Source organism: Thermobia domestica, chromosome 5 (genome assembly GCF_964235325.1).
Source record: "Thermobia domestica chromosome 5, izTheDome1.hap1.1, whole genome shotgun sequence".
Lineage (NCBI taxonomy): Eukaryota > Metazoa > Arthropoda > Insecta > Zygentoma > Lepismatidae > Thermobia > Thermobia domestica.
In genome coordinates this window covers 240376851-240397107 of record NC_137458.1, presented here as the reverse complement: position 1 = coordinate 240397107, position 20257 = coordinate 240376851, and the positions used below count along the sequence as shown (strand labels likewise).

The window sequence follows — 20257 nt, the reverse complement described above, 5'->3', positions numbered from 1 at the left end:
CATTCCACACGAAGCATTTTATGAGTCTTTTTCTCAACTCTTTGTTCAAGTTCCCACAAAACAGACTTTTCTTTCTTTTAAAGGCTTCTTTCGCCATTCCTATCCTTGCTTTTATATCACGTTCGCATTTAATGTCATTACTAAGAATACTACCCAGGTATCGAAAACTATTCACTTGTTCTATTTTCTCCCCTCCTACGTTCCAATCACCATGGCTTTTGTCTTTCTAACATTTATTTTCATCCCATATTCTTCAAAGCCCTTTCTCATTTTTTCTAACATTTTATTGATTTTCCTTTCAGATTCTGCAAGAAGCGCCATATCGTCTGCAAATCTTATGCATCTAATCATTCTACCTCCTACCGAAATGCCATCATCATCATGTAGGCTCTTTTTTACTATCTCTTCTAGATAGACATTAAATAGTGTTGGCGAGAGGCAGCATCCTTGTCGAACTCCCCTTCCATTTGCACTCTGTTCCGTCAGTTCTTCCCCTATCCTAACATTTACTTGTTGGTTCATGTATAAGTGTTATTCCTACGCCATTATGACCGACCTTTTCATTAACTGAGTAAAACATTCTATATCCTTCGCTGTTCAATACCCTATTACCTTCCCATCTAACTTCAGAAACGCCTACCAAATCTAAGTTATTTTGTTTCATTTCTTCTTTAAGATTTTCTAATTTTTTCCCCTGTAACATAGTACGTACGTTCCATGTCCCTATCCTAAACCCTTTGCTCTTCCCTGTATTTCTTTCTCTGTCTGTCTTCCACCCATTATTACTTTCTCGTCCAATAGTACTTCCCAAGCAACCCCCCTCCCGGAGATCCGAATGGGGGGGATATTTTACCTCCGGAACTACCTTTGACCTACGAAAGACCATTGTTCATATGTTCTTTTTTTTCTGCCAGCAAACTAGGGAATACAGAGTGGTGGTTTCCCGTTGCCTTCCACCCCGCGGTATCCCAGCCGTAATTCCGTGCAACACCTGTAATTTCAGCGTTATCAGGGACAGTTTTGGATGTGGCTTAGTCGGTGATACGTAGTTCGAAAATGATCCCGTTGCATGTTGTTGCACTATGGCATTCATAGTGGAATGTCAAATAGCAAATTGGTGTTCGTATATCTCTTCAACATGCTGGAACAACTTTAGTGTGCACAGTGTTAAATTCAGATTTTTGTACAAGGGGGCAATAAAAATTTAAGGGGGGGCTCTGTTCTAGATTGCAATAGAGCAGCAGGATTCTGTCGCAACAAAACTCGTGACTTGTTATTGTCTGGTTGGTTGCAGTAACCAACATATTGCCATTTTTCCACATAACGTTGTAAAGCGTTTGTGTGCATCTGTATCTAATTTTCAAGTTTTTATTTAACTTCGACTTTATACGTAAACGTGGTTTGTTAATTAGAACAATTTAGGTTGTGAAAAAAAACACTTTTTTTTTTTAGAAAGTCTTTGAATTTAAGACTTTTATTTCCGACAAAATTAAACAGGAAAATATTTTCAATGCATGTACATACATATTCTAGGGGGCTCAGCTCCCCTTTGAACATGCCTGAATTCAACACTAAGTGTCTATCGGATATTTCCGCGCTTTGCTTCATTTAAATGCATACGGGCATAGGGCCGTATGGGGTATACGCCAGGAAACATAAAGTAATTTTTGAAAAATTAACTCAGAAGTTTCTCTCTTCCGAAATTCACGCACTTGTTCCCGGCTTTACTTTCGATTACGTTAACTTTTATATAATGTAAAAGTTTATATTATTTCCAGTATCGTAAGACAATGAAGAAATCTCTATTCACCAATCCGCCGGAGTCCGCACATATTTATGAAATTTCATTCGCATGCCAAAACACTTAATATATAAAGATGTGATCAGAAAAATGGAAACACCAGTAGTTGGCAACACGTCAGATTAATGGGTTGGCACTGGTGTCGTGACGCCCGCAGCGCCGGACCGCTGGTGGTGGTGTGTTAGGTCAGTCTCCATACTACATCAGGCGCAATGGAACAGCAGTGTCCAGTGGCTGCAGCAGACGGAGGTAGTGTAAAATGGGAGACCTAGGGCAAATTGTTGGTGCGCGGTTATGTGGAGTGAGTGTGACGGCAGTGGCTACTGTGTAAGGTGTGTCGCGTGGGACAATGTCGAAGGTGATGACGGCCTACACAACACACGGAAAAACCACATCGGGGAAGCGGAACAGTGGGCCGAAGAAAATCATGAGTGACAGGTCACGCCGGCTATTAAAGCGCATTGTCACGCAGAACCGTCGTGCTACTGCGGAGCAAGTGATGGAGGAACTTAATCAGCACCTCCCCCACCCTGTTTCGACAATCACAGTCCGCCGCGAATTACATGACATGAACTCACGGGTTTGTGTTGCACTGGCCAAACCGCTCATCAGGGACCATAACGCTTTCGCACGTCGCAAATGGTGCCGCGACCATGCAACTTGGACCGTTGAGTACTGGAAACGTGTGATATGGTCGGATGAGTCATCCTTCACCCTATTCCCAACCACGGGCCGTGTTTATGTGTGGAGAACGCCCAAAGAAGCTTATGATCTGCAATGTCTCCGCCCAACTGTGAAACGTGGCGGCGGCTCGGTGATGCTGTGGGCCGACATATCATGGTTTTCATTGGGTCCTGTGGTCACACTTAGCGAACAAATCACTGCCAACGATTATGTCGCAATTTTAGGAGACCACTTGCATCCTATGGTCCGGATGTTGTTCCCGGACAATGACACCATCTTCCAGGATGATAATGCACCCATCACACAGCTGGCGTTGTTGCAGCGTGGTTTGAGGAACATCGGGATGAAGTTCAACACCTCCCCTGGCCCGCCCAATCCCCAGATCTCAACATAATTGAACATCTGTGGTCCGTCTTGAAAACACGACTCCGGCGACGATTTCCACCTCCATCCTCTCTCACAGAACTGGCCGATGCCCTGCACGAGGAATGGTGTAAAATTCCACTTGCTACCATTCACGACCTCTATGCCTCCATCCCACGTCGCATCAAGCCTGTTCTGAAGGCGAAAGGTGGCCCCATACCATAATAATCTGGTAAGTTGCAATTTCGTTCAGGTGTTTCTCTTTTTCTGATCACCATCTGTACACATCATAAAGAACACATTTACTAGGATGAAAGAACACATTCATGGTGGCGAATAGAATGATGTCCCAACGTCAGGCCTTTCAAAATACTTCAAAAGATGAAAGCATAACATCAATACAGTAAAAATGATTTTTTAAAAAAATATTTATCGTTTATAAAAAGAAAACAACGCGTGTTTTGCATTCTTATGAGGGGACCATATTTAAATTTGGACATGGAGCACTCTAGCCAAAGTTAGAATATCAGAATTAGTATCTTCACCATCTCATCAACTAACTGAGCCAGAAAAAATTAAAGATGTGTATTCTGTGGACCAGCCAGCGAGTTACTTTTATTTTCGAGTAGAATCCTTTAATTTCCACTGTCCTTACCAAGTCTTGATAATGCTGAAAGATATCAGTGAAAATTGTACTAATATAATTTTAAACAATCTTAAAGTAAAATAAAATGTAGACAAGTAAAAATTTATTGAAATTAATTACAATTGTTCAAATGAAATATAAAAATATAGTGAGTGAATCTGATCCATATATTCTTGCCTGCTTTAAAAATGCATAGTTTACATCTGCGGAAATTAATTTACAGAAATGTTTTGTACTTAATTTATGACTGACAACTTGAAAAAATACCCTGCTATTACGTGGAACCGCAATTAATGATTTTATTAAAGCAAACTGTCAAAACTATGAAGTTAAATGAGTATTTAATGATTTATTCATTCGGAAATTGTGAACAAAAATTTTCGCTTATCGAATTTATGTGTAAAGTGTTTTAAAGCCTCAGAATTGCTGAAGATCTCCATGACTAAGCGGTTAGTGTACGCGCCTTTGGTGTGGGAGGCCCGGGTTCGATTCTCGGCGGGAGCTCATGGAAAGTATTTCATTTATCTTTAAAAGATACTGCTTGTCCCCCCTCCTCCCAGAAGCGTTTGCCTCGTCTGCAAAGTACATGTACACTAGAGACATTTTCAACGGCACGTAGAAGGCAGTGCAGTTAGAAACAACTATTAGCCAACTGTAAACCGTTAGGAGTTGGCTTGACTGACAGACTGAAATATCATGCGATTACACTAAGGATTAAGAATAGCTAAATAGTTTGGCCTAGATGCAACTTTAGCAGACTGCACGTTAATGTTACTCATAGACTCAGATGTTTTTGTTTTATAAATACGTAGGATTTCCCTACGAACACCGCTCAGGTATGATTCTAGATTATTCGAAGACGATGTATAACTTAATTCCAGATTTCGTCTCATGAAATGTTTATCTTCACTCTTGAGTGATATATCTTAGCGCCTAATTTTTGAATCATAAATCATATTTTTCATACCTGTAGTGGCTAAACAAATGTTATCTACTAATCATCTTCTGAATCAGTCATTAAATAAATACAGGAATAAATCTGTCGCAAAAATGCTATAAAAAATTATCACCGTTAGTTACCTTGAAACAATTTATTAATTATTTGAATAAGTATTAACTTTCGCTCTTCCTCGTCTCCTATACTTCTATATTTGAAGGCACGACGTTTTTCTGGCATCTTTATCTAAGGCTTTTCAATGTTTCAACTTTGCTACTTCCTCTGTAGACCAAGAACTAATAACAGATAGGATAAGAGGATACCCTTTTCCGAGGTTCTGGTAGAAGATAATGGAAGGATATTACATCCGCTTCGGTCAAACTCCAATTGTTTTCAATCTAAAGCTTTGTTTGTTGTTCACTATTGTGTCAAATTTAGAAGAAAAAAAAAATGGAAGGAGCGAAATTCATTTGAGAATTCGTTTTTATTCTTCTTTTCCTACAAAGTTTCTAAATTATTTACACTATGTGTTCCCACGAGTTTACGTTTCGCTTAATTAAATGTTGGGATTGTTTACATTTCTTTTTTTAAGTTTACCCACCATCTAACTTCCGGTTACAGAAATACTAATGCTCAAATCTAAATATACAGGTTTTGTCCGGAAAGTAATAGGACTGAGTCGATTTTTTAAAAAAAATATTGAGCCAATCGTTACAATTCTTTAAAAACTTTCAAAATAGGCTCCTTCTGCGTCGATGCAGCGCTGCCAGCGCGATTTCCAAGCATTGAAGGCGTCACGGAAGTCATTCTCCGGAATAGCCTTGAGAGCCGCGGTGCAAGCTGCTTGGATCCCCTCTGCCGTCTCAAAATGCTTGCCTTTCATCGGGCGTTTCAGGCGAGGAAACAAAAAGAAGTCCGGGGGGCCACATCTGGGCTGTAGGGCGGCTGCGGAAGCGTTGGGATGCCGGCCTTGGTCAGGTAGCTGTTCACAAGAAAGGAAGTGTGAGCCGGGGCGTTATCGTGGTGCAGCTTCCAGTCGGCTCCGATGTCTGGTCGGACCCGATTGACCCTTCGTTTGAGTCCCTTGAGCACTTCCACGTAAAACTTGGCGTTGACGGTTTGTCCAGGAGGAACAAATTCATGGTGGACGATACCTTTGATGTCAAAAAAGACCATGAGCATCGTTTTTACTTTGGATTTGCTCATTCTTCCCTTTTTTGGGCGAGGAGACGCCGGCGTTTGCCACTCGGAAGATTGCCTCTTTGTCTCGGGATCATACTCAAAGATCCATGATTCGTCACCTGTGATTACGTTATTCAAAAATTGGGGGTCACTTTCACACATGTTCAAATTTTCTTGGCACAATTCCACTCGCCGCAATTTCTGGTCGTCAGTGAGCACTTTTGGGACAATCTTCGCGCACACCTTGCGCATGTTCAAATGCTCCGTCACAATTTCATGAACCACAGTTTTTGGTAAATTTAACATCTGGGCAATTAAACGAATACTTAGTCGACGGTCTGAGTTCAAAACTTCGCGCACACGAGTCACATTGTCGGTGTTTGTCGAAGTCGAAGGTCTTCCAGCACGGTCTTCATCGGCGACCTCTTCCCAGCCCTCCAAAAAGGCCTTGTGCCACCGAAACACACCACTTCTTGCTAAAGCATCATCTGGGTAAGCCTGCTTGATCATATCAAACGTCTCCGTCGCAGATTTACCGAGTTTAATACAGAATTTAATCGCGTACCTCTGCTCTAACGAATGCTGCATTTTCGGCTTGCACCACTCACAGAAACACGTCGCGCGAAAAAGCCTGTCCTGACTCTCCATGTGCTCGGAGATAACAGACCAGCCGCTCGTTCGTTAGCTAGGGACGGCGTTCCTCTGAGCGCGACCAGCGTTGCCAGACTCACAGCTCGGAATTATTCCAAAACCTGATCAAAATTATGCTAGATTCGGTCAAATTGTGCTAGATCCTCATAATTACTAATTCAGGAGTTCTAAAAAAAAAAAAAAAAACCAAACGAAGTTGAGATATGATAACGTAACTTAAAATACGCAGAGCGCGAGAATGCGTGGAAAGAACTCAATACTTCACGCACCAAAGCTTTAACTCAACTAAACTAGTGCAGTCGTTGCCAGACTCAATGGCGTATATATCGTATAAATGAATGCAAAGTGTTTGTTTACATATTTTGAAAGAAAATTACCTCGCAGCATAAGCGGAGTTGGTAATTGTCTGCTGGGGGGGAGGGGGGCAGATTTTTGGTCGGTCTCGGACCTTTCATTTCAGGAATAAAGATGGTCATGAATTCAGAAATAAAGAGGGTGAAGTTGTCAAAAAGTTGGAGGGAGAATGGCTCCCATAGCTCCGCCCATGCCTCGCAGTTAGATTAGAATTAGAATTAGATTAGAATTAAAGGATTAGAAAACCCTGGGTGGAGCCACAAAAAAAAAAAAAAATACCAAAGCCGTTTCTAACTTATTTCGGAAAATGAGACTGCTGTATGGTTTACCGACTGTATGAATCAATGGGAGAGGATACATTTCTGCCGTTCCTTTTCTTTCCACGACCAACTTCTTTCTCATCTCCAGGTTTTGCGGCTTTTTGATAAACTTGCTGAAATTATGCTAGATTTGGGCAGGATGCTAAAAGCAAGATGCTAGATGCTAAAGACATGCACATTATGCTAGATCTAGCATCATTATGCTAGATCTGGCAACGCTGAGGAACGCCCTCTACCGGATCGAGTCGGTGCGCGCACGCTCCGAAGTACAGTCATGGCGGAATAAAATCAGTCCTATTACTTCCCGGACAAACCCTGTAGATACGATTTGCTCATTTTACAATAGTATGCTTCATATGGGTTGACGATAAAGCTTGTTAAAAATTGCACTGTTGTAAAGATAAATAGTAAGAACTGTCTGTAGCTTATATACTCTGTTCATGTTTCATAATGACTAGGTTATACTGTGGAATAAATATTTGTGGATTTTATACAACTAGCTGAAATACCCATTCTTCGCACGGGAGCTGTATTTGTAAGTCAACGCCTGTGGGAGTATCGCCATTCATCTCAGCGACCGCAAAAACTATGGATTTGACACTAATATCGGTCATTTTGGATTATTTTTACGTCTCGGTATCCCCCTCCGGTGACTCCTGGCCCGCAGCCGAATGGGGTGAATTTGGAAGTTAATGCGATCGGAGTTTCACCAATGATCTTAGCAACCCCGAAAACTATGAATTTTACACTAATATCGGTTATTTTCTACTACTTTTACATGTCTCGGCAAATTCCCCCTGAGCCCCTGGTTCGAATTTAAAAAAAAAAAAACTTTCGTCTTGGTCTGGGGCCTGGACCAAGATACCGGTGACCAAAATTTGGTAACTCTCGGTTCACTCATCTGGTCTCCAGACCACACACAGACACACAAACTCTTTATTTTATTTATACTAGATTATAATCTTATGTACAGCCACGAGCATACAGTAGATAAGTAGAGATAACATTCGTTACCCTCTACTTATTTATGTTCGTGGCTGTACATTTAATAGGGTTCCTGTCTTAATAATAAGCAGCCGAGCACGTTAATGTTGCTTAGACTATTAACTATTAGGAATTAATCTTACTGCTAGACGTTTCCCCTTTTGTGATAAGGATGAAATTACAATAGTTTAGCTGTTTGATAGGGCTTTCCCCTAGCATTTTAATATACATGCTTATTTGTATCTTATTTATAAGCGCACAAAACCTGAATTCGGTTAAACCCCTTTACCTTTACTACTTTTCAGAGGCTTTAATGCTTTCAAAATAAACTAAAAATTTCAAATAACAAATATTTATAATACATAATTTGCAAAGAAAGTTCGTTGAATATTTACGTTACTTATTTTTTTTTTTCCCCTGACAGAATCTGATAGTATGCACGTGAGAAAATGAAATTACCATGTGCTTAGGAGGGAGGGGGATCACAAGGAAACTTGCATTTTAAAGACCTATGTAAACAAGGGATAAAATGAAGTAAATTCAATGTCAAAATACACAATTCTGTTCTTGACACCCAGGTAAAGGTATCGATCCTGCAACAGATGATGTTCATTTTTAGCATTCTTCTGTTTAATCAAATACGATTATGATGCCACACGTCTCACTCTCCCAGTGTCATTCAAAAGATACACACTTCAGCGATGAACATTCTATTTTTAAGTTTAATTTCTACCCTTTTTTCTCCCTTATTATTTGAAGAAGCGGAAAGACTTGAGTCTACGAGACGGCCTCCCATTGGTCCATGTTATGGTGGGAGAGTCCCGGCGCCGGCTGCGTGCTCTCGGCTCAGCTCAGGACCTGGGAAACCGGGACCATCGGCGGTGGTGAGAGGACGTCACCAACGCCAGTGTGAGTGAAGTGCGCGCGTGGATATTTCCCCCATACAGAGAGCATGTGACCCAGACACTGCTTCTTCAAGGTATTGTTTTTGCCCCATCGCGAAACGGAGAAAAGAACCAGAATGGCTAGTGTGGCTGCAGGTGAGTCTCAATGAATAAAGCACGGCGTTCCTTTTTCTTTATTTAGCTTTTCACAAAAGTTACTTTATTCTTCGTTTTCCTCTCTTGTCTATTGCTTTCTGGGCCGTTTTCTTTTTCTCCTCGATGTCCGTGCGGATCTTTCTCCGAAACTTGTACAGAAGTGAAACCAAGTTCTACGCAACATCTATTCGTGATGCGACGGGATACGCGAACAGTTTCACTAAGTTTCCCGTTGCACACGTGTGCGGATTTATCCGCAACCGTATTGATGCCGCATCAAAGTGCGGAGGAAGATTATATTTTCTCTACACTTTTTTCCCTTTTCTCGTACGAGACAAACTGTCATTTAAATGCTTCCCTCACACCTTCCCATTTAAATAAATACAAACTAAAAAGTCTAACCGGTTCTCCCTCTGTCACTCATTGTGGTAATAAAAATATTTGAACAAATTTCAACCAAAGAATTCTGACAACCATTCTTTAACAACTGACAAGAACATGCTATCAAGTTGTTACAACTCTCAGCTGGAACACGAACCTACAAGACTGAAAACAAGCTCCACTATCATTATATATACAATCTACAGGCGCTTACCAATAGGCATGACATATCACGTGATACATTTACAACATAATTCGGGAATTCCTATTGGTTTACTCTCACAAGAAAATGACGCAAACTTTACACAAAACCATTATCTGCAAGAGATAGGCTAACCCACTTCAATAACTGCTGTAAGTGAAAATATGCGATGTGTGTAAACCAAAAGGAAAGCAATTTGCGTGTGTAATATTATTAAGCAACGTAAAGTAAAAATTTAAAATTAAATATATATACCTATATTGGGGGTCAAAATTCAACTGACGCTAATATCAATCTCAAAAATTATTCAGATTTTCAATCAAATTTCGTACATTTTTCTCACGTTTGCAGCAGCAGAAAATTAAAGCCAATATTATCGCTTCTACCAAATCATTGGATTCTTTACAAGAATTAGTTTATTTTAGTGTTCTGTACGTGTTACTATGTACCCTAAAAGAAATACTTAAAAATAAGCTGGCTGTTGAGCTGATGATACACGCATATACCTCACGCGGGATTCGAACATGCTACTAATGTATTTTGTGACAGTTAACATCTAACATAAAGCATTCTCAACTAGTGTACAGAGTTTTCATTTGGAAAAAAAAAAGGAAAAAAATATCTCATAAAGAACATTAAAATATATCTTCAAGCTAAGCAAATTCTCTTAATGTTTCGTCCTCACAATTCAGAGGCTAATCTGCTAATCATGACATATCTTCTCTTTTCATTTTCTTATCACATCTTCAACCTTTATGAAAAAAAAAAAAAAAACTAACATTCTCTCTATGTTTCAAATCTTAATTGTAGTATACATATTAGCGTCAAAATGAACTTTCCATTATAATATTTAAAAGGAACATTTAAAGGAATTGATACTAATAATTCGCAACAACTAGGTAAATACGTAGATATTCGAGAAAACTAATTTATATGAGTATTATATTGACGATTTTGCCATGTAGCCTAAATAAGATGAAAATTTATGGTTAACAAATATCTACGATTTAAGCGAGACTCGAACACATGCCTGATATACGGAAGAAACAAATCGCATACATACCCTACTGTTTAAAAATACATCCCAAACGGTTCGACTTTTATTCTTTGCAAAATACTCTCCTCCCTGTCTCTTTCAGATAAGCATTTCTGTTAAATTGTAAGGTTAGAAACCCAGGTCAATCCAAACCTCTTTCTCACTTCCATTATTTTACGAATACAAAATAGGAAGTACAACAAAAATACAGAACTTTCTCCTTATCCTCCTTGAGAAGTTAAACTCCTTTAGTTTGGAATACCAGTTAATACCTGTTAGCTTATTTTTAATAATAAGTTCATATAGGCCTACCGAATTTAATCTCCCTAAATTGCGAGACTCCTGACATAAGTAAATTTCTGGCACAAATTTTGAATTGACCTACTTAGAATACAAATTTTAAGCAAAATGACATGGTAACAAACCATTTTTTTATAGCAGTGGTTCCCAACGTGGGAGGAAGGAGGCCGCGGTGGCTCAGGGGTAGAGCATTCACCTTTGGTGCATGGAGTCCTTGGTTCGATCCCAGCTCGCGCCAAGTGAGCTTTGTGGTGGACAAAGAACGTGTGCGTGGTTTTCTCAGGGTTCTACCGTTTCCTTGCACTTTCTTCATTCCACCATGTTATTCATTTCTCATCATCACCGTCTCCTTTGGCGTAGTCGGCATAACTGTGGGACATAAAATTTCATTTCATTTCATTTCATTTCTGGAACGAAGGGGCGCAATCTATTGAGAACTACGAAAAGTCATTTAAAAGAAGCAAGGGGGCTGCAAACTACGTTTGTAATTACAAATATTACGAACATTGTAATAAAAATACGTTAAATATCGTACAAGCTCGAAAATAACTATTGAATAAGGACTGTGGAACGAAGGGAGGGGGACATGAAGTATACATGACTCAGGAAGGGAACGCCAAGAAAATAAGGCTGGGAACCAGTGTCCTACAACCTTTTCACTACAATTACGTAGAAGTATACCAAGGCAATGGTGTGGATTTGTATAGTGGACAAAAATACATTCAACTTTATATCAGACAGAAAAAGGATATTTTTGAGAGGAATTTAGTACACATATCCGTGTTGTATTCAAATAACAAAAGAACTAGGAGAAACTTCTCACTTACTTAAAAAATAATTTTAAAAACTCGGCAGACAAATGAGCAGTACTTCAGGAAAAAAAAAAACTGAAATTCTAAGTAGAAAATTCATATTAAATTACATCTGCATTATTATTATTATTATTATTATTATTATTATTATTATTATTATTATTATTATTATTATTATTACTATTATTATTATTATTTAATAGCAAAATCAATATCTGGAGGTTTACTTTCGACGAGTTGTAACATTTCTTATTCCACTATACCCTGGGATTATCTATGCCACAGAAAATAGGAATAATAATTATAGAAAATAGTTCATTTGAATTTTAAACGACGAGAATAGCAAGTTTTTAAAAACAAGAACCGCATGTTCTTCTAAAAAACAGAAAATTCTACATTAATATTAGAGTGTAACGAAAAAAATGTTCAATTGATAGAGGCGATTGAGATGAACAAAATCATAAAGGTAAGCGTAAACAATGATGTGTAATTTTCAATGAAAACGAGGGTTTCCTTTGTAAATCTAAAAATTGATGCTGTATAATAACCACGTCAACTGTTAAGATGAAACTGATACTGAAGTTTACCTTCGTCAAACGTTTTATTACACTTGCAATGCGCTACACTCTACTGTTAATGAGATATACAACACTATTATAATTAGCTCTTAAACGTTTGTTTAATATAAAAAAGGAAGAAAGATATGCTAATCGATAAACAAAATGAACAGAAGATGAACAAAATGTGAAGCATTAAGGTAAATTTCCATGCGTAATTTTCGAAAAAAAAATAAGTTGCTTAAGATCAAGTAGTCCTTTGCCAATAATAATAACTGTTTTTATTCTATTGATAATTTCTTAATTTTGTGCTACGTATATGTATGTATATCAAAAAAAAAGTACAATGTTAAGTGGCATTTTTATCTACTATTTATGTTTTCTAACGGTGAAACGCACAGTACACTTGCAAAAATAGGTTAATGTCGCTACAAAGGAGATATTTCCAGAGGTAAAAGTGAAAGCGAACGCGGAAGGACGTCTTTCTCCACCTCCAAAAATATCTACCGTCACCCACTTCGTAAAAGAATACAATGGGGCAAGATAGGACGACGTGACACCATCCATCCCCTTCCTTTTCAGATCCACATTTACCCCTGGATATTTCTATATACTGGCAATCTCGCAGCTACTAACAGATTTGAGTCAGTGGAAAATCATTAATTTCATATACTGCGTATTCAAGGACAATTTTATTTATGAGGCTCGCACTTACCAAACAAAGAATCGTGTCTACCAAGGATTTCCAGTTACTAGGATTGCTTAATACGGTGTACATTTTTTAATCAATTGTGATATTTCCGGGATTTCTAATAGACAGCCTTTCAAAAACACAAAATTACAATTATATATATATATATATATATACAAAAGAACCAAGTGAAATTGAAACTAATTTAGCATATCACAAAACAATATGCAAAAAATGCCAAATATATAATTGGTCTTCATTCACAGACCAAATATATATAATGGAGTGTGTTTATGGCACATATTAGATCGAAGTTATTGATCCATAATCCCACTAGTACTCCATTTTAAGTAATTTTACCGGTTAAACATTAACACTGAAATATATAAATGAATTTTTGGATTTGCTCTTCTAGAGTTTAACGTGTCCTTCCTAGCATTAAGCTGAGAGATATGGATCTAAATCTGAATATTAAATGTGAACCACATATACTCTCACGAGTCGACCCCAAGCTTAAATTTTAGCCACGCGAATATGAAGGGTTTCATCTCAATATTAGATTGATGGGACTGAGTTGACTTTTTGTATATTACGTTCTTACGCAATACCGAGGATATGAAAGTACAACCCTACAATACAGGCCACTGTACTACCTTGCCTTCAAGAAAGCTGAATCACGCCATGGGTCTTGGGTCAGGTGGGACTGACAACAAACTACAAGTCAAGGGAGAAAGCTCAAACAAAAGATAATCCAATTACGATGAGAAAGCAATAGCCATTTAAAGAGCATAAACAAAGCAGTGGTACGTGCTTTATACAAAAATACCTCTTACATTATATGGACTAACTCACACCACGAGAAGCGGTAATTTTGGAAGTTTCTCTGTACTATCAGCAGCTCTTTTGCTCACTACGGGATCGCAACGCTAGTTTCCATTATGACACTGCATCAAGGTGTAGGCTTTCTATGTGCTCATTTTAAGATGCCCAGATTTGTGACTACAGTGCAGCGTGAGTTTCACTCACGGTTTAAAATTGACACACCAGAAGAATTGTCTGTAAACAAACAGCCAGTTTCAACAAACTATCCGTATCATCTTGTCTTCGAGTCCCCGTGTGTCTAATGACAAACATCGTCGTGTTCGTGGATTTCCTCGGGGTTCTTCCGTTTCCTTCTATTTTCTTCATTCCACCGTCTCAATCATTTTCATCATCGCCGTCTCATTAAGCCTACACAGCCTAATCGTGCAGCGTAAAACTGAAAGACATCATTTCATTTTCGTGTATCTCATAACATTGAAAGAGGGTATAAGGCATTTCAGCAAAGTACCCGGGGGTCAGTGGCTAAAAGCAGCAAGAAACAGGACATGGAAAAAATGACAATGTGAAAGATTTAGCGTAAACGGCTGTATTAAACCTTACACGATGAAATTAGCGCATGTCTTTACACCAACAGATAAAATGAAAAGGCGTGACTTTCTAGAAAACGAAGTTGAAAATGGACGAAAATGGTTTCGACGACTATTTACCTTCAGTAAAATAACGTTCTATATCGGTCGCAAGAGAAACAGACTATGGCTATCTCAAGTACCGAACAACCACATACACAGACAGAATAATAGCGTCACTCACCAAAAGTCAACATTGTTTGTTTTCTACGAGAAAATGAATGGTCCACTTTTCTTCACAGAAGCAACTGTGACAGGCAACTCATTTCTGGACGATCTCCGTCCCATTTAAAACAAATGCACGAATGTTTCTAACAATGTTCTTCCACAGTACTGGTTTGGATTTCTAGGTTGCAAACAGAAATTGCTTCCTCGTTTGGCCATTCCATTCACCGGATCATAACACCATGCAATTTCTTTCTCTAAAGATTCGTATCACCAATGCCCATGTTCACCCTGAACTTCGTGATCGGATAACGCATGCACTGTAATGCATTATACAGGACATAATACACTGAGTTTGCAATGAATTTAATTTCCATGTGGATGCGTTTGTGTGACTAAAGGTGCATACACTGAATAACTTATATAAATGCATGAAAAGTTTGGTCAGTTTCTGTACTGACAGTATATGTTGTGCGTGAGTAAAGTAAGAAATTCATTTAAATTCTGAAACTTGGTAATTTGGTTTTGTGTATGCCCTGTATATCTACATATAGGAGTCTGATAACAGTAGCGCACTTTGCGGAAACACAATTGCAATAACCACTCAAGATTTGCTCAGTAGGTCCAGAAATCTCGAATGAACATGTACGCGTGTAACTCGTTACTCTGTCGAGAGCATGAACATTGATAAACATGAAAAAATACTGTTTCATTTATAGTAGTAAATTTTGTCTGCTTTTAGTATTAACCACTGACTTATACTTTAATAAGTACAATAATCGTATGGTTTTCCCTCACCACATAACAGAACAGCTCAGGCAAAGATGACTTTAAACTACGTACGCCAATGATCCACACTTTCCCAAGCCAACGTACACGCACAATCTGGTTCTTGCCTTCTTGTTTCCTGGACACTCGTCCGTGTTTTCCCAGACCAGCAATGTTACCAGCTTTCCTGTCATCTTAGAAATTAAGGTGAATCACTAGGTGTTGTCGGTGCTATGCTAAATACTGCTTGAATAGTTCGGCGTTGCCAGGTAGTGTCGAGTATTTACTGGTGCCAGATAATAAAGGAAGTAATCATGGAATACTGGAGAAATTAGTTTTCGACCCTTACTGCAATTCACAGCTAAGTTCCATTTCTCCAACTGCAACGCCAGAACCCAAGAATTAAACGTACAAATTTGGCAACATCGCATTATGGCATTTTGCGCAAGTTTCTTTTCAAAATCTATTTCCTTAAATGTAAATTAATGTTTAAATAAAAATGTGAAACATAACACGAAAAACGGTCAAACAATATATCTATTTCGTAATAAGATCGTTACTTTAAAGTACTTTACACATTCAAATAAACATTTCTTAAAAATGAACACTTCTAGTAAGATCTAACAGCAAGTGCCATCTTGTGTGCTCACTGTAAAACGAAACAAATATTTTCTTTTATTTGTTACCGTTCTCGATATCAGAAGATACAACCAAATGAAGCAGTGTCTTGTGTTGTAGCTGAAACATAACTTTATCATATAGTACAATATTTATAATATGTAACGTTTCATTGCGCAGTAATTAAGGAAATGAGCTGAAATATGTACTGACTTCCGGGTGGTGATCCTCCTAAACTAACGGACAATACACATGTGTGTATGCGCTTTTTTCTTCTTCGCCGATTTGAATACAATCTTCAGTGAACGAGAACTACCTGGATGACAATATATCTTCTATCAATTATCAACAATGTCAATTTTTCCTTTATTACTGGGTGTCTCCGATTCCTTAAGAAAGAATTACAAAAAGATAGTTTTCTTAGGTATAGTCATACGATCAGAATAAAAGAAAAAGCCCCACAATACAAATCACAAAAGTAATTAAACCCTTCATTTAGACGATTATAATATTATCGTTTCTTTACCACAATTAAAATAACATGTACTGGTGCCCCCACGATCCACGATGTATTCTTTAAATTCCGTTGTTCCTTTTATTTTTTAACTGCTTCTCAAAGTTACTCGATGGTTTCGACGTGCGATATCTTCCTCCTCTTTGTGCAGCTGTAATTAATTCTTGTTTCATTCTGGGTATACATTAGGGTGGCAACCAGATATATGGGAAAATTCTGGAAGTTATTTTAACAGACTCTCACCTCCTAGATTTATTACTTTTGGTTACTTAAACATACGTGCAAAATTTCATAAAAGTGCTTTGATATTTAAAGGTCGCTCAACGCACTCACGGCTACATGTACGTTACTTAAGCATTACATGAGAAACTCAGCGTACCTTACCTGGATCGGTCCAGCCTTTTCTCTTTGATGTACAGTTTTCACAATTACAGTATATGACCTCCGGGTGTATTCACGATATATTTAAAGATTGGTGATGATATGTTTAGAGGTTTTATATACAGGGTGCGTGAAGAGTATATTGGGGTATTGTGGCGTCATTTGACTTTCTCATTTTACCTGAAATTTTCCTCTCAAACCTAGCATTTATTACAGTATCGTATCGTAAACTAAATACAATGTGAAATACACTTTAGGAATCATGAATACATTTAGGGAAAGTAATTCTATTAAGAACCTGGTGAGGAACGCTCTCTCTTAGATGAGATTATGTTCTCAAAATAAATTTTGAGAAGGATCGACTTAAAATGCGTACTTAACCTGCTACCCAGCAAATATTATCAACTGTCCAACAAGTATTATGAAAGCAAAAATCATACTCCTGAGTTCTTTGAATTATATCTGCAATTGAGTTCTCGTTTCTGGGAACAATCACACGAAACTATTAAGAGTGCCTGCTATTCCAAATGGAAGTGGTGCCTCCCATTCGGAATCTGTTTTTTTAAATTTCTGGAGGATTGGAACTTAACCACACGTGTGCATTTCATGTGCTTTGACACAACAGCATCTAACACGGGGTCACAAAATGGAGCTTGTACCCTGCTGGAACAGAAAATGCAGAAGGATCTGATTAGAGTCCCTTGCAGGCATCAAATAGTGCAACTAATTGTGGCAAGAGTATTTGACATGGTTTTCGGTTCTTCAATGTGTCCACAGATAAAACTCTTTCAATGTTTCTTTGAGGCCTGGAACTCAATTGGCAAGCTGAAGTTCGACACTGGAATTCAGGACGAAGTTGTCGCAGAGGTTTTGACCGCAGTGGACCGTTTTGATCCTGAAATCCCCGCAGCAATGAATAAGACATGGTTACAGTGTTATTTAGGGATGGAAGTGAAGGAGAAGAACTCGTACGCTTAAGATATGAGGAGACCATAAAGGATAAAGCCCTTGGTGACTTCGTTCCCAGGAACGCCTGAAAGCTGTCGGAAGCATTGGAAATCTCCCGATTTTTTAAAATTAGAAAAGCCTGAAACATGGGGAACGACCGATACTTTTCTTCAGGCTCGAAAGCGTGTGAAAGCTCTGCATGTTTTAAATGATCTGGCAGAACAAAGAAATCCATATATTCAAAACTTCAATGGAAAACTGACCAATCAGGCCAATTTCTTCTCCAAGTTGTAGAGCAGCACAGAAAGTTTACTCACCCCAAGTAAATTCATTTCTCAGTCGAAGCATTTTTTGTTTGTTGTGTTAAATCTACTTTCGCAAACTTAAATACTGAAAAAAAATATACATTCGTAAAACATAAATATTACTAAAGGATGTTTCCAAACATATTTCTGATTTTTATAGAATTTATATGTGAATTTTCACATTTTAGCGGTTTTAAGTGAATTTATGGATGCGTTGAACGACCACTAAATATTGTGTAATTGTTTCAAAATTTTTATAATAAACATTTGAGATAAAAAGAAATAAAATTTGACCCTGAGACCATTAGAATGCAAAAGTGAATTTTCCTTGCCACCCTAGTATACATATATAAACTCACCCTACTACAATGTGAAATCTATTTCACCTACTTTGTACACCATTTTTATAGTCCTCTACCAAGAAACTACATTATTAGCATTAAATTTTTTTTCCAAGTCTGACTTCTTAGACACCAATCCACAGATCTCATTGAATCAAATAATGGAGTGTAAATTTTCATGTAGTTTTCGATAAAAGCAAATGTTTTGTAAACCTAAAAACTGAAGATGTAGGATAATAAGATACAGCCCAAAATTGATTAACCTTTAAATTTTTTTTTAAATATATATATATTATTCAAGGACATGATAAACATTAAGCGATAGATCACATCTAGTTCAACAAATTGAGGTCTATGAAGGTGATTTCTGCTTTGCAGTTTTCGAGAAAATCATGAAAAACCCATTTCTATGGACCTATATAGTATATTTTTGTTCCTAATAATAATAATTGATAGTTTCTATTCTGTTGAAGCATTTTGTTTGCTGTTTGTCCTCTTCTAACAGTAAAGACATACAACGTGTTAAAGAAGAAGTTCCACAGCGGATTATGCAAACAAATACACAGAAACACTTAACTTTAGAAAACGTTCAGAATGTTTTATCTTAGCTTGAAAGCACAGGTCAATCTTCCTACATATTTTTGCGAACGCTCGAAGAAAAGATTGGTGCCTAATAAATTGTATGTAGCTTATATGTGATAGCGTCCCTCATTACTTTAATAGTTTTAGATCGATCCTGATACTAATCAACGAATACTGTCAAACCACTTTAGTGTTTCACATCTTATCTATCCCTGTCAACCGCATGAAACATGTGTTTAACAACAAACACTTGTTGTTCCATTGTTAACATTGTAATACATACCTGTATTATTCAATGCAACTAGAACTCTGAGCAACAGTTGAGCATAGCAACTGGTTACAACATAATGCAAATCGTCTTTATTGTGCAGTATGTATCTCTATTGAATTGAAAGTTTAAATCTAGCTTCGTTTTTGTCTGTATATGACATTGCCGTAACATACACAATGAAAAAAGTGAATGTTTCAATTCTTTCTTCAAAATAACAAGTTCTTACATTTAATGCGAAGCGACTTTCTGAACGCACTGTACTCTTAACAGTGACACACACACACACGTAAACAACTACTACTAGTAATAATAATTATTATAAATTAAATAAATAAATAAAATAAAAATCAGTTCAGAATGCTCCAAGAGCACTGCCAGAACGAACTCTAAAAGAATTATTTTTTCTTATTAACTTCTACAGGCTCTATGTACTTTATTATTATACTTATTAAACAATTCTTGTAATATATCTATCCATTTATAATTTCCTTGAGTATTAAATTTTTTCCACATGTTTTGTTTAAGAGTTCTGCTAAAACGTGATACGATATGTTGTTTTACGAAGAGACATGCTTAAAATGGAGGGTTCAAAGTTAAAAAAATTCGCAAAATATCATCTTCACGACTTACCGTTCCCTAGATACGGCTCCCAACACCAACATTATAACTCTACGACTTACGGTTTTCGAGAAATGCTTCCTTAAATCTCTAGAAATCCGAACATCTTTGGCGAACATCTCGGGATCGGTAACACTGACGTGAAAAATTCCATAACTTCTTTTGGATAGTTTTTGATGCTCTATCGCATGGGAAGCTCAAAATTGAAAAATTCGCAAATAGCACACATAGGGAGACATAGATAATTCGGTAAGAAACTTTTTAAGTTCGTTGAAAATCTAAAACACTATGTACAAACGACAAATTTTCTTATCTTCAGAAAACTGATTACATATTTAAATAGACATCGATATGATT

The 20257-nt window shown here is 37.6% G+C and overlaps 1 protein-coding gene across 3 annotated transcripts in view; it reads left to right on the top strand.

Moving 5' to 3' along the window:
* LOC145686492 (uncharacterized) overlaps positions 1 to 20257 on the top strand; it is a 225287-nt gene that overhangs the window by 55136 nt on the left and 149894 nt on the right. For 2 of the 3 annotated variants that reach the window (XM_081759862.1, XM_081759864.1), the window contains exon 1: positions 8805 to 8962. The exons of the other annotated variant lie outside the window; for it this stretch is intronic. In XM_081759862.1, the coding sequence (XP_081615988.1) occupies positions 8944 to 8962 (19 nt within the window). In that variant the 5' untranslated portion in view covers positions 8805 to 8943. Of the gene's footprint in view, positions 1 to 8804; positions 8963 to 20257 lie in introns of those variants that run through there. 3 annotated transcript variants of the gene reach the window in all.